The sequence below is a fragment of the Schistocerca americana genome, chromosome 1 (genome assembly GCF_021461395.2).
Source record: "Schistocerca americana isolate TAMUIC-IGC-003095 chromosome 1, iqSchAmer2.1, whole genome shotgun sequence".
NCBI classification, from domain to species: Eukaryota; Metazoa; Arthropoda; class Insecta; order Orthoptera; family Acrididae; genus Schistocerca; species Schistocerca americana.
This window is the reverse complement of record NC_060119.1, coordinates 650301444-650318186: the sequence shown is the minus strand read 5'-3', so window position 1 is coordinate 650318186 and position 16743 is coordinate 650301444. Positions and strand designations below refer to the sequence as shown.

The following is a 16743-nucleotide window of genomic DNA, read 5'->3' as shown; positions in this document are numbered from 1 at the left end:
ACACTATATGCTCCAAAATCCTACTGCAAATTGAGGTCAGTGATATGGGTCTGTAATTCAATGGGTTACTCCTATTTCCTTTCTTGAATATTGGTGTGACCTGTGCTACTTTCCAGTCTTTAGGAACAGATCTTTCGTCAAGTAAGCGGTTGTATATGATTGCTAAGAAAGGCACTATTGTGTCTGCATACTCGGAAAGCAACCTGATTGGTATACCATCTGGACCTGAAGACTTGCCTTTCGTAAGTGATTTGAGTTGTTTTGCAACACCTAAGATATCTACTTTTATGTCACTCATGCTAACAGCTGTTCTGGTTTCGAATTCTGGAATATTTGCTTCGTCTTCTTTTGCGAAGGAATTACGGAAAACTGTATTCAGTATTTCTGCTTTAGTGGCACCATCATCGGTAACTTTACCATCGCTATCGCGCAGTGACGATATTGACCTTTTTTTTTTTTTTTTTGCCACTGGTGTACTTTACACATGACCAGAATCTCTATTGGTTTTCTGCCATATTTTGAGACAATGTTTCATTGTGGAAACTATTAAAAGCATCTAGCATTGACGTCCGCACTAAATTTCGAGCTTCCATGAAACTTAACCAGTGTTAGGGATTTTGCATTCTTCTGAATTTGGCATACTTTTTTCGTTGCTTCTGCAACAGTGTTCTGACACATTTTAGGCTCTAATGCTAACCACTTGATCACTATGAATTCTAGCATCTGGCACCTATGCACAGATACATCAGTTACATAATAGACATGTAAAACTTCTCTTGCGATTTTTCTCGGAATTGTAAAAGTAGTGCATCTTACTACTCGCACATTATATTGTTTTAATGGCCTACTATAGGTGTACAAAGTCTGAAGTAAATCTGTGATCCAAACATAATAACCTCCCTTTGTACGATTGGTGTGCACAAAGCACTAACATTTAAAACAGCGCATCGAGTTGGGGACATAGGGCCACATGGTTCTTTACTGTAGTTTAATGTAGTGTGGAGCTCAGACTCAATGGCATATTCCCCACCCTCTAAACCCTTTTGTATGGAAAAATGTGACACTATTTTGAAACCTCCCCCTTTTCTTTTAACTAATAAAAAACACTGACCAGCAGCATGCATTCTGTTACTAAAGACACTAGAACTTTTAATATCTCTGAGTCTGGCTACATGAGCCCTCTTATTTGATTGGGTGTTGATACCACTGGGATGTGGAAGAAAAGTTCAATGCCTCCATCTTGATCTCACAAGCATCTAGGGTAATAAAGCCCACCTAGACAGAGGCCCATATGCCTAGGTAAGCCTTATACTACTGAGGTATGGCAGGTTCCCCAGGGGTTACCCGCTGATAACTATTCCACCTCAACAGCCATCCATCTCATCAATGCGCAGTGCATCTTGAGACTGACAGGTTTTTTTATAGAAGTTTCTTACACATCATGACCTACATCACAATCCAGATCACAACTGACTCTTGGTGTTCATATTGATTTCCATTACTTTACTTCTCAGTGGTGAGACTGTAATGAATCTTAGCTGACAAACTAAATGTGGAAGCATCAATCATTGTGTGGAAAACAGTATACCGTCCAACCTATGGACATAAAAGTGGCAACAAGGATAACTGGATTGTGTTCCACAGTACCAACTTAGTGCTTCACAACATCAATGCATCAGCACTCATTGCTCCAGGTCTTAAAAGCTGCCTTGAAGCCGCGGTCCGCTTTGCACAACCATCTGAAGCATTCCTTCGTAGCCTTCAGCATCACTGAGGACTCTCGCCGATGAGCTCTTCTCCTTGCCTGGTTCGGTTATTCGGCCTATCAGCTTTTTCTGTCCCTTCATCATGGGGTCGATCTTGCTCCCCTCTCCTATGCTCACCTGTGTGACCACCTCACTTTTCATTAATGTTGCACACAGTGGATCCCATGCTCCTGCATTTTTTCTCTTCCAGGACTGCTTTTCCATCTCTGGCCTCCCAGCTTGACCCTCCCACTAGTCCTTCCCATCCATCAATGTCTTCAGTTGCCTCTGGCACCTTTGTTGCCAATCCAGACTTTAGACCCAGTGCCTCTCCTCCTGTGCTACAATGTCTGTCCTGGGTTCCAACACAAGCCACCGGCTCCCGTACCTCCAGCTCTAGCGTCCCTGGCCCACCCGCCGCCGGCTAACCCAGCCCTGACTGTCATGTCACTCTCTCTTGCCTGCCTTGGCATCACCATCACACCCACCATCAGTGCCAATGCTGACGCCACTTGCTCCAGTGGTGCATTCCCGCCCTGTGTTGGTCTGCCTGCTGTCACCCTCTCACACCGTGAGCCTGATGTTGCTTCTGCCTTCCGACCCCTTGCCTTAGGGGTGCAGCCTTGGCTGGCCTCCGTCTCGGAGACAGTACCCAATGTCATTCCACACCCAATTCTCCATTAGTTCTGCCCTTGTTTTCCACTTCCCGTTTCATTGTCTTCTCGGTGCCTGCTCTCCCACATGCAGCTCCATACTCCCAAGCACTCTTCTGTGCACCTTGCCACACCGTCAAGCCTGACTGCAGTCAATCGAGCCCATGTATCTTGTCTCCTGCCTGTTTTTTGCAGCTCTCGATTTCAGTGACTTTTCGTAATGCCAGGTTTTTGTGCTCTGAACACATGCCATAGCATCCTTCCCACCCTTCCTGGCATCCCTTCAGCTGGCCCCTATTCTTGCCTCCATGCTCGTTCGCCTGTTTTCGATTGATGTGTTCCTCAGCAACCGTCACGTCCAATAGAGTGGCCATGCCTTCTTTACCATTTTGACCTGTATTGCAGCCCACTCTCCTGTTCCCATCACAGCCAGCCCCGTTGTTATTGACTCTAGCCTTGACCCGCGCTCCTCCTTCGCATCTTACCAATACCTCTTGTGTTTGTATTTGGTGCTGATTGTGAACATTCTGCTTACAGGCTCAATGCTAACGAGCACACCAGGACCTTCTACCATTACACATTGGCAGCGCACACTTCATCCTGTACAGCCCATGGGTAATCCTCTGACGTGGTATACAAAAGCTGTGGTATATGCTCCAGCCAACAGTTGGCGTCACAGCTTCAGTTGAGCCACTCGCACCAGTCATCTACAGCAGCCAGTCTGTTGGAGCACAGCCGACTCTGCACCATGCAGCATCATTCGGCTATCCAGCCCCAGAAGCCATTGGCACTGGGACCCAGTCCTACAGAGTAATTGTGCAGCAGTGATCATCTCATGACCTATGTCACAATCCAGACCACGACAAACTCTTGGTGTTGCTAAGTTCATACTGATAAAGGATGATCATTTCCATCATCATTTTCTTATGTGGACCTTTACTTTTTGGTGGTGAGACTGCAATAAATATTAGTTATCAAAATAAATGCGGAACCATCAATCACTGCATCCAAACCAGACTATCCTCCAACCTATGGACATAAAAACAATACTGTTTCATGCATCCTCAACAGCTAAAACATTTTAAGGACAATTCAATGGAGGGATTATCGTGAATAAAGTTTTCTTACAACAAGTGTACAATTTATTTCTCTCCAACATTTACTTTCTGCTTGGAAATCCATGAAGCCTTAAACTGGTCTTTGTACATCTTCTGAATCACAAAGTTTAATAAGAAATGGGAGAAATCCTGGGTGATACACGTGAAATGATTAAGACAAGTAAGATATTCAACCACTGTATAACAGAGACGTTAAGTAACAGATACACACACCTGAGTACTTCAAGAATGGTTCCTCCAATAACTAGTTATATTCACAAATTCTACTGTCAATTGAGATTTACTTTCTGTTAAAAAAACTAACATTTTGCAACTGGCTTACAGAATATAATAAAATTTAAATTGCCAGAATAATTATCTAAAGTTCACAAATGATTTACAATATAATAAATGCAACAATCTAATATGTTTAACACTATCTTAATTTTGAAAACAGCAGCTCAAATCAATGTCATATGCAAATGTACAACTCTGAAAGTGACAGATGAAACCATAAAAGAAACTACGTAACTCTCAAACTACTACAATTAGCTTACTGAATGAGGGGTAAAGAGTATAGCTGATGGTGTTTTGAAACCTACAATGATTTTTGAAAATATCCAACGGAAATCATAAATTGACAGTGACACTATGAGAGAAGTATACCACTGATAATCAATCCAACCAAATATTCCATCTTGCTGCAATGTTTAGTGCACAACCCATAGTTATAATTTTGTGATAATAAATTAAATAAGCTTAATTTTTACAGTGCCCTCTGCAAGGTGAATGTTATTTTTGCTGTGAATGTATCTAACTTTTTATTTATGAATGCTACAAAACACAGTCCTAACAGCATTGTCGTCAACAGATGACCACTGTCCTATCTTCAAGGAAATTTCTGAGCTCTGTTTGAGTCCAAATGTGGTACACTAACCAACCAAAGGACAATTATTCAATATAGCATCTTCAATAATTGTCACAGAGATCAATCTGGTATCACACTGGATCTGACTAACCATCCCATCTCACAGGTTACCTAATATTCAGAGATAAGAGTGATGAAGGCAGTGCCAAGATATATTCATAATGCAGAAAGGGGAAACAAAATGAGTTGAAACAAAATGCCTTTCCTCAACACCAGTCAGCTTGCTCATATGTTTACTGAGAAGCACGAGAGACAGTCAAGGGAAGTTTCTAAGTTAGAATATTTTTGCAGCCACACAACTGAAGAAAGTGAAGAATACTGATGTGATTGATACGTGGAAATATTACCTTCCCGTAAGATGCAAACTGCAGAACTCAGCCTCTGTTGCTGCCTTGGTACTTTGAAGTACAACTGCTGTACACCAGAAAGCTGGTATCCTTATGACACATCTCCTTAACACTGGAACAATGGTTTTCATTTTGCCAAAACTCTATCAAGGTGACAACTATAATAGACACAATTAACACAGGTCCAGAGAATATAACAAACTACGAGGAATTTTTTGTAAAATATAATTTCAATAATCTCAATGCTGGTGCCCCAAACAATACAGATGAGAAAATTGGCACTTTACACAACTACTTAAAATGATATAATGATCAAAAACTATGCAAAATAAGTTACCAACTTCTTGAAACAGAGATCTTTCATGCAAACAAAAGAAACTTTATCAGCTGTGGTGGTGGTGGTAGCAGTAATTGTAGTATTTGGGACTTTAAGGTACATGACATTGACACCAATAGCGTGCAACGTCAGGAAACATTGGAGGAAAACTTTAGTACCAAAACACCACAGTGAAAAGTTACAGGCAACTGACAGCATTCAGCTGACAGTGAAAAAATCAATATATGATTAACACACAAGTAAGTAATCTGAATGACCAGAAAGTTACACAAACTGATATCCCAACATTGCTCACAATAAATTATATTTATGACAAATAATGAGCAAAAATTATGGAGGTTTTTGGAGGGAATTAGGATGAAATGTCAAAAAGCTAAAACAAGGTAGGTGACACTTCCTGTCAAATCAACAAAATTTTAACCCTTTTGCTGCTACAGACGTGTTTTTTGCATTCCATGCTGAGGCGGCTTTTGTTATGGCAGTAATGCTCGCTAAATGCTGGTGCCTTTGCTGACAGATGGCGTTCTGGCATATCTGAAATACTTAACATATTTTTTGAATGCTATTAGTTAAAAAATTTGATTTTTTAATATCTTACAATCGGATATCTTTGCTTCATAAAGAATTGAATATCTTTTCATTATACGTCACAGTTACTGGTGTCACACCAAAGTAAGCAAATATAGAACAAACTTTTAAACATTTTGCGGAGGTCAAAATTCACTGTTTACAATTTGCTTGAGATTGATTTTACCTCCTACACTGTAGTGAATGAAATGTAGGTAAGACATCAAAATTTTATTTAAAATTGAGAGCAAAAGAATATCTCATTTCCTTCTTGTGTTATTGGGTTTTCTATCTGAAGGCTGGTTGCTCACATCACGCCCAATCACATCCTTGTGCGTCCGAGTCGTGGTCACAAAAATCATCATATTTCTTAAACAATTCAAGATACTGAAATGAGGTTTTTTGCAAATCAGATAATGCAGTGAGGCACACACATTGTATGATACATAAATAAAAAACTTTTTTATTCACGAAGCTCAGAACCCATACAGACAGCCGTCGCAGTGCATGTATACAAAACACCTGGGAAATAATGTAGCAGGACGTATCTCAGATTTTGATGGGACTTGGTACAGAGCTAGCCTAAATAGAAATTAAGAACAATACCAATTTTTTACAAATATGTTAATCCATTTTGAAAATACACCAATGTGAAGTTTCCAAAAATGCCCCACTGCCATTATTTCAAATTGCTGTAGCAACTGTCCAAATGACACTAAAAAAATGATGAGAGAAGTGTCATTTTGCAGCACTTTTCATAAGCTTTTCTATGATATACAACACAATGCGGGTTTGGTTTGAAAATGGTTTATAATATTTCAATGAAAATTTAAATTTTTATTTTATCAAAAAGAGCAGCTTCAAAAATTTTCAAACAATTGTGTACAAGACTTCAAGTTATTGTTAACTAATTCCCGAAATATGAAAGTGGGACTGGGGAGTTCACGCCTTCATAAATATCAAAAACACACATTTCACTAAAAATTACATTTTGGTAAAATTTACAGATTTAAGTAAAAACATCCAAAACTTACCCATAAACAAAATTTCACTTTTTCATAAATTAATTTTAAATATGTTTAAATGTAACTTGGGGATATCATGGGTGATTATTTTATAACAACTAATAAAACTATAATTAATACAATTGTAATCTGAAAGCCATGATGATGAGTTTTGGGCATATGTAAAAAGTATAAATCGGGATAAAAATCTAATTCCAACTATTCATGATAGAAAATGCTAAGCTCGGTATGTTGAGCAATGGAGAACTGGCCTCTTATAAACAACTGTTTGGCAAAAATGTTGTGCAACCCACCACCAGTTCTCTGTATTGTGGGAAACTGTAGTTTTTGCATAGGAAGCAACCCAATAAAAATTACACTGCAAAATGCATTTGTTTATAGTATGGTTGAAAATATCACTTTTCCATGGTAGGTTTCAGAAGATAGATGTAACTTAGAAACAATGCAGAAGACGTAGTTGGACATTATTGAACTATTTTTTGAAAAATTGACCACACTGATCCTCCATGATTTTCTAGCAAAGCTCTTTTGTAAATGCAATTGAGGCAAATTTGAATGAGGGTGAATATGTTGTTACATCTGACTTCTTTGAGAATTACGCTTTTGTAATCCAAGATGCGGCTCCGATTTATCACTGGTCAAGTAATGATGCAACAATGCTCCTCTTAGTAGTTTATTACAAAGAAGAGAAGAAAACAGAGCATATGAGCTATGTCACAATTCCAAACTATCTTGAGCATAAAAATATATCAGCCTACTGTTTCCACAAAAAGCTAATTTAATTTTTCAAAACCAAATTTAAAAGTGATATACAGAAGATACAGGGTGCCCAGAAAAGACTCCCTGATTTCAAAATTAAATATCTCGAAAACAAAGATCAATAGAGGAATGCAGTAAACGGTATATTTATTGTGAAAACTACAAGAAGTTTATACAGCAGTTTGACATAATAGTTACAAAAGCTGCTAACAGATGGCACTGTAATCGCCATATGTAATGCCTAGTATAAATAGTGATCCAAAGCCCAGAGCGATCAGTTCCACTATTGAAATGGGAAAGGAGGTTAGCGTACCGAAGGAAGAAATTAAAACCATGTACTCCATTGAACAACGCGTTTTTCTGGTGCTAGAGTACCACAGGTTAGAAGAGAGTCCTGCGGCAACAAGGCGAAGTTTTCAAGCACGATTTAATGTTCCAAAAGGATCCGATGCAAAAACCATTCGTACGCTCTTCGCAAATTTTCAACGAACAGGCAGCGTAACTGATCATCTAGTGGGGCATGTTGGCTGCAAGCAAACCGCAGTTACGCCTGAAAATATCGCCACAGTTTCTGGAATTATTCAGCGAAATCCAATGTCATCCGTCCGTAGAATTGCATCTGAGACTGGTTTGAAGCATTCCAGCACGCAGAAAATACTGAGAAAGAGCCTACACATGTTTCCATTCAAAATTCAAACGCACCAGGCCATACCCGTACAAGCTGTGCAACAAAGGGTTGCCTTTGCTAATCAGATGCTCACAATGATTGATAGTGAAGTATTTGATGTTGGCTGCATCTGGTTTACAGATGAAGCACACTTCCACCTGAATGGATATGTGAATAAGCAGAACTGGCGATTTTGGGGTTCCGAAAAGCCATATTGGTGTGAAGCGAAACCCCTGTATTCTCCTAAAGTTACTGTGTGGGCTGCAGTATGCAGCAGAGGCATTATTGGCCCTTTTTTCATTTGAGAAACGGTCACTGGTGCACGTTATGTTGCAATTTTGGAACAATTTATCGCCACACAGCAAGCGTTAAGAGGATTGACCAGGTACTGAATGGTTTATGCAAGATGGAGCCCGACCACATCAGGCCGAACAAGTGTTTCGCTTTCTTGAGGAATACTTCGGGAATCGAGTCATTGCTTTGGAATATCCCAAATTTACTGGTGCAGGCATGGATTGGCCTCCATGTTCGTCGGATTTGACTCCCTGTGACTTTTTTTTGTGGGGCACAGTGAAAGACATGGTCTACCCGAAGCATCCCGCCACGCTGGACAAGCTTGAATCGGCGATCTCTGTGGCATGTGAATCCATTTCGGTTGAGACCCTACGAAATGTGATGGCGAATTTCATTCTTCGTTTGCGCCACCTCTGTAGTGCCACTGGTGAACATTTCGAAAACATTGTGATGTGATTGTTTGCAAAGATTGTTTTCATACGATTATTTCACTTATGTATGCTGATATGAACTGTACAGCGTACAGCGCCATCTGTTAGCAGCTTTTGTAACTATTATTTCAAACTGCTGTAAAAACTTCTTACAGCTTTCACAATAAACATTCCTCTATCGATCTTTGTTTTCGAGATATTTAATTTTGAAATCAGGGAGCCCTTTTCTGGACACCCTGTATACTACTTTTCAGATGACAGTGCAGCCCAGTACAAGAATAAAAAGAATTTTGTACACTTATGTTTCCACAAAAAATATTTTTTCATGGAAACAGAATGCCCAACCCCCCCCCCTCTTTCTTTTGCCTCTGCTCATGGAAAAGAATACTGACATCCTGTTGGCGGCACTGTTCAGAGATTAGCAACAAAATGAAATCTGCAGAGGCCTATGATAACCAAATTATTACTTCACCATGACTGTTTAATTGCGCAGTTAAAAAAATTTTACATCTGTCACTTTGAATTTTCAACACAAGAAGAGTACTTTGAAACTGAGAGACTGTTAGAAGAGTTTTTTAGTCAAGCTGTTACCATCAAAGAGACACCGAGGTTACATTCCTTTACACTGACAGCGTCATGCACTTCAAAATTACTGGTAAAGACTTTTGAAGACTGTTGGAAAAGTCACAAAACCTCCATAAAAACTGGCTTTGAGAGATATTCATGGATATGTTACGGCCGAAAGAAATGGTGACTAGATTATGTTTTCTTAAAACATGAAGGTCACCTAGCTGGCTCATCACTGTCTTATACATATCCTACAAAACCTGATATTGAATAAAATGTTCTCGTGTTTCCAACCACGTCGATTGCTTAAAACTACACTAGCTTTCGGCCAAGCACTCCTTGGACATTGTCAAGTGATATTACTGCCAGTAGGCTGTTGGTGCGCCTTTATATATGCTAGCTGCCGGCTGTGATGTGACTGCTGCCCTTGACATTGCCATATATGGGCATGTTTTGAGTCAGCGCAATCGCTAGATCCCACGCAGTGCTGAGCTGCAAGCCACTGTCTCTATTCAGGGTGTTTGCGGTAATTTTTATTTCAATAGCTTCCTTTATTAAACTGTCCCAGAAGCCGTTAGTACGAGCCACGACAGAGGTATCGTCGAATTTTTTAAGCAATTGAAGTGATTGGAAACCCAAGAACATTTTATTCAATGTTATCGCTATGAGACTCTGCATTCATACAAAACCTGATATCCTTTGCTGATCTGTAAATGTTGATTTTTCTAAAGTACACCCATTAACACCAACAGGAAGAATGTATCAGATAGCGGGAAATGATACTGCAAAAACAAGTGAAGCATTTAAAATGGCGCGAAATCTTAAAACACATATTGTTTGTATCAGTTTTTGCAAGTGGCATATTGAATGTATGTGGTAACAGTAAATTTGAATGTGTAAATAGATAGATACGAAGCCTACACCTACTACAGTAGTACAAGTTTATATGCCAACTGGCTCTGTAGATGACGAAGAAATTGAAGAAATGTATGATGAAATAAAAGAAATTATTCAGATTGTGAAGGGAGGCGAAAATTTAATAGTCATGGGTGACTGGAATTCGGGTGTAGGAAAAGGGAGAGAAGGAAACATAGTAGGTGAATATGGATTGGGGCTAAGAAATGAAAGAGGAAGCCGCCTGTTAGAATTTTGCACAGAGCACAACATAAGCATAACTAACACTTGGTTTAAGAATCATGAAAGAAGGTTGTATACATGGAAGAACCCTGGAGATACTAAAAGGTATCAGATAGATTATATAATGGTAAGACAGAGATTTAGGAACCAGGTTTTAAATTGTAAGACATTTCCAGGGGCAGATGTGGACTCTGACCACAATCTATTGGTTATGACCTGTAGATTAAAACTGAAGAAACTGCAAAAAGGTGGGAATTTAAGGAGATGGGACCTGGATAAACTGACTAAACCAGAGGTTGTACAGAGTTTCAGGGAGAGCATAAGTGAACAATTGACAGGAATGGGGGAAAGAAATACAGTAGAAGAAGAATGGGTAGCTTTGAGGGATGAAGTAGCGAAGGCAGCAGAGGATCAAGTAGGTAATAAGACGAGGGCTAGTAGAAATCCTTGGGTAACAGAAGAAATATTGAATTTAATTGATGAAAGGAGAAAATATAAAAAATGCAGTAAATGAAGCAGGCAAAAAGGAATACAAACGTCTCAAAAATGAGATCGACAGGTAGTGCAAAATGGCTAAGCAGGGATGGCTAGAGGACAAATGTAAGGATGTAGAGGCCAATCTCACAAGGGGTAAGATAGATACTGCCTACAGGAAAATTAAAGAGACCTTTGGAGATAAGAGAACGACTTGTATGAATATCAAGAGCTCAGATGGAAACCCAGTTCTAAGCAAAGAAGGGAAAGCGGAAAGGTGGAAGGAGTATATAGAGGGTCTATACAAGGGCGATGTACTTGAGGACAATATTATGGAAATGGAAGAGGATGTAGATGAAGATGAAATGGGAGATATGATACTGCGTGAGGAGATTGACAGAGCACTGAAAGATCTGAGTCGAAACAAGGCCCCCGGAGTAGACAACATTCCATTGGAACTACAGACGGCCTTGGGAGAGCCAGTCCTGACAAAACTCTACCATCTGGTGAGCAAGATGTATGAAACAGGCGAAATACCCTCAGACTTCAAGAAGAATATAATAATTCCAATCCCAAAGAAAGCAGGTGTTGACAGATGTGAAAATTACCGAACTATCAGTTTAATAAGTCACAGCTGCAAAATACTAACACGAATTCTTTACAGACGAATGGAAAAACTAGTAGAAGTCAACCTCGGGGAAGATCAGTTTGGATTCCGTTGAAACACTGGAACACGTGAGGCAATACTGACCTTACGACTTATCTTAGAAGAAAGATTAAGGAAAGGCAAACCTACATTTCTAGCATTTGTAGACTTAGAGAAAGCTTTTGACAATGTTGACTGGAATACTCTCTTTCAAATTCTAAAGGTGGCATGGGTAAAATACAGGGAGTGAAAGGCTATTTACAATTTGTACACAAACCAGATGGCAGTTATAAGAGTCGAGGGGCATGAAAGGGAAGCAGTGGTTGGGAAGGGAGTGAGACAGGGTTGTAGCCTATCCCCGTGTTATTCAATCTGTATATTGAGCAAGCAGTGAAGGAAACAAAAGAAAAATTCAGAGTAGGTATTAAAATGCATGGAGAAGAAATAAAAACTTTGAGGTTCGCCGATGACATTGTAATTCTGTCAGAGACAGCAAACAACTTGGAAGAGCAGTTGAATGGAATGGACAGTGTCTTGAAAAGGAGGATATAAGACGAACATCAACAAAAGCAAAACAAGGATAATGGAATGTAGTCTAATTAAGTCGGGTGATGCTGAGGAAATTAGATTAGGAAATGAGGCACTTAAAGTAGTAAAGGAGTTTTGCTATTTGGGGAGCAAAATAACTGATGATGGTCGAAGTAGAGAGGATATAAAATGTAGGCTGGCAATGGCAAGGAAAGCGTTTCTGAAGAAGAGAAATTTGTTAACATCCAGTATTGATTTACGTGTCAGGAAGTCATTTCTGAAAGTATTCGTATGGAAGTGAAACATGGACGATAAATAGTTTGGACAAGAAGAGAATAGAAGGTTTCGAAGTGTGGTGCTACAGAAGAATGCTGAAGATTAGATGGGTAGATCACATAACTAATGAGGAAGTATTGAATAGGATTGGGGAGAAGAGGAATTTGTGGCACAACTTGACCAGAAGAAGGGATCGGTTGGTAGGACATGTTCTGAGGCATCAAGGGATCACCAATTTAGTATTGGAGGGCAGCGTGGAGGGTAAAAATCGTAGAGGGAGACCAAGAGATGAATACACTAAGCAGATTCAGAAGGATGTAGGTTGCAGTAGGTACTGGGAGATGAAAAAGCTTGCACAGGATAGAGTAGCATGGAGAGCTGCATCAAACCAGTCTCAGTACTGAAGACCACAACAACAACAACAACAACAACAACAACATAGATATGTTAAGAATACCGTTACGTATATTGTCACTTAATAATCTTTCAAAAATGTCAATTTTTAGTGAAATACGCATCTTTGAAATTTTATAAAGGTGTGAACCAATGACAGTCCCGTTTTCATACTCAGGAAATTAATTAATAACATGAAGTGTTGTACACAATTCATTGAAAATTTTTTGAATGTGCTTTTTGATAAATTAAGAAGTTAAACTTCCTTGTAAATTTGGAAACCAATTTTGATCTCAAAGCCATATTGTGTTATACATCACAAGAACACTCATGAAAAATGTTGCAAAATGATACCTATCCCATCATTTTAACTTTATTAGGAGAGTTGCAACAGCAATTTGAAATGATTACAGTATGGCATTTTTTGGCTATTTTTGACAACTTCACAGGGCATAACTCTCCAAATGGATCAACATATTTTAATAGAATGGATATTTTTCTTAATCTATATGCGGATTTTTTCTTAATCTGTATGTGGACTATTACCATGCAAAGTTTCATTTAAATCTGAGATGGGGAAGAAAACCACTGCGTTGACTTTTCATGGAATGACTCACAGAAGGAAATACATCTATTCTTAATATGGGATGTCATCTGCCAAATCATTGTAAATTGTACATGAAATAAGAATCTTGAAAATTACCTAAAACTCATCTCAGTAGTCACAAAAAGCTATTTAAAAAAGCCACAGAAAACTTTCAATAGAACTTTGGAACAGTCAAATAACTGTTGCCAACAATACAAATTTCTGTATTTAATTATATGAGACCTCACTTAACTGTAAGATAATGTGTGTTGAAAAGGATGCAAAAGCCAGGAATGACTAGGAGGAAAGAGCAAAGTTATGCAGAGATATAAAGAGAATAAAGAAACAGAAGGTTCATGTAGCAAACATAAAATGACTAAAATGGCAAAAACGCAAACTTGACAGACAACAAATCAAACAGAAGAGAATTCTCAGTACTGTTCTTCGTAAACAAGAAATGAACGAATTAGGTTGTGGAAAGACATACAGGATGTATTGAAGAATCCATTCTTCAAAGTATATTGCACAAAAAAAAAAAAAAAAAAAAAAAAAAAAAAAAAAAAAAAAAAAAAAAAAAAAAAAAAGCAAGAAGACAGAAAAGAAGACGAAAAAAATAAAAAGATAGCTATTCAATGAAAGGAGAAACCACAAATGGTGAAAAGAATACAATGACTGGAATTAAGTACTACAGTTTCTGCATTGACAATCTTCCTGCCAAACAGCCTTTGGCAAAGATCCAGATAATCTAAAATTTAAGTGTATTCTATTCATCAATTGCATAATCACATTCTCTCCGTAATATCAGTGGTCATCTGTCTCCCCCTCCTCTCCCTCCCCTCCTCCCTCCCTCCCTCCCATTCAGATCAATAAAACCAGTGATGTTTCAAATGCATAATAATATATTATTAGCTGTGTAAATGAACTATGGCTGGCCATTTGTTTGGGTTGGCCAACATGTTTTTATCTTGTCCATAATATCTCCAATTCTAGAACATTGAATCACATCCCTAATAAACTCAGCAGTTGGCTCTGTCCTCCTTTAGGATGTCTGAATTTTTTTTGTAACTTCCAAATTCCTTATGTATCCAGCATCAGTACACCTCTGTAGTCCTTTTTGAGTTTGCTTGCAATCTAGACAAGTCCTGCTTTTCAGATCCTTAATTCTTGTCATCACCTTTCATACCACTGTAACTTTTCTTTCTGATTCGATGATCATGTTGCCCACCAGCTATATCCTCTCTATTATCAGTCTCCCACTTCTTTCAAATACTTACCACGACGATGGTTTCATCCACATTGTTCTCATCTCTCCCAGAGACAGCTCTAAAATCCTGATACCATTTGCTCAGCCAGTTAATACTTCTAAGGTATTGCTTCAGCAGAACTTTTCTCTTTGAGTCAGCATGTTGATTTTTAATTTGAATGTTTATCATCTATTTACAACATTAAAGACTTTGATTTAAGCACTAAAAATTTACAAGTCATTGAGAAAAACATTCTATACAACAAAGCAATTCTTTTCCCCAGATGACTTAGGTGAACTATGATAGTCAATACTTTAAAGCAAAGAAAATATTTGCTACTACTTTTACAATCAGTACTACTAAATAACATGTAGAAACAAGTTGTAAAATTCTACAAACCCTAACTTACTCTTGTACGCTTCTTTCCATCATCTGATTCTGCAAGACGTTTTCTGGCCCACGTGAACTGCTCCATGAGTTCATGATGTATTTCCAAACGTTGTATGCAAGGTACACAGACAGTCTTGGGCAAAGGATCATTGGCACTGATCTATATCACAAATAAACATTTATACTGTATAAGATATGCACCTGTACTTCCAAATAACATAAACTTATTTTTTTATGGTTTTTAGCATCACTGTACATACAGTTACACACATTAAAACATAGTGAAATAAATTAAAAGATGACATGTGTAAATGTTTTGAAGGAGCAAATGGATGAAAGAAATGTGGCCACTACTACTTTCTGCCATTAATATCGCAAACACGACTAGAATAATCAAAAGTAGTTGGGACCACACACACATGAATTTTCTGTTATTTTGGATGGACATTCTACTTGGAAAAAATTGGTTGGTTTGACGCTGGGCATAGCCTGAAACTGACTAAATAAACACCCATTTTAGTTGCAACTCTGGCAATCTCTTTTCGCATAACACAAAAATTACATCATTGTTTGGAAACATGAAGTTCATGAATGGCTGCATATGGTCTCTGAGTAGCTGAATATAACCATTACCAGTCAATGATCGGTTCAACTGGACTGGAGGACCCAGTACATTCCATGTAAAGACAGTTCACACCATAGTCACTGTCAACTTGCTCAGTGCATTGCTCACAACTTGGATCCATCGCTTTGTGGGGCCTGCACCACACTCACACCCTATCATCAGCTCTTACAAGCTGAAATAGGGACTCGTCTCACTGGCCATTTTTCCAATCATCTAGGGTCCAACTGATGTGGTCACGAGCTGAGTAGTGGTGCTGCAGGCGATGTGGTGGTGCTAGCAAAGCCACTCTCACCTACGGTTTTTGCCGTATCCTATTAATGCCAAATTTTGGCACACTCACCTAATAGATATGTTAGTCATATACCCCTCATTGATTTCTACTGTTCTTTCATGCAGTGTAGCTTGTCTGTTAGCACTGAAATTTTTGTTGCTCTCTTTTTTAAGTAAAGACCATCCACCGCTGCATTGTCCCTGGTGAGAGGGTAACAACTGATATTTTGTATACTCAGCACACTCTTGACGCTGTGGATCTCGGAATACTTAATTCTATAACAATTTCCAAAATAGAATGTCTCATGTGTCTAACTCCAACTACCATTCCACATTCAAAATCTATTAATTCCCATTGTACAGCCATGATAACACCAAAAACTTTTTCACGTGAATTACCCATGTAGAAACGTGAACTCCGCCAATGCACTGCCCTTTTACGCCTTCTGCCATCTATATGTGCATACTGCTATACCATGACTTTTGTCACCTCAGTATATTTACAGAAAAAGCTTCGTAAATTAATTAATTGGGAGCCAAAGGCCAGTTCACCACAATGAAATCAATTATTTTACATTTCACTCAATTACACTCATACCTAGAAATAATGAGATATTCAAGATCTATGAAGAAACATGGCACAGTGATGAGATTGTGGACAAAAATGGGGACAACGCTGAAATAAGGGGTGTACATGAAATCCAGGAACACTTTCAATTATTTATTGCACAAGAACCAAATATTGTACAGATATCAT

At 38.6% G+C, this 16743-nt stretch overlaps 1 protein-coding gene across 1 annotated transcript in view; it reads right to left on the bottom strand.

Moving 5' to 3' along the window:
- LOC124625792 overlaps positions 1-16743 on the bottom strand; it is a 57819-nt gene that overhangs the window by 18894 nt on the left and 22182 nt on the right. Inside the window, exon 2 of the mRNA XM_047149242.1 lies at positions 15111-15251. Coding sequence (XP_047005198.1) covers positions 15111-15251 — 141 coding nt within the window. The remainder of the gene's footprint in view (positions 1-15110; positions 15252-16743) is intronic.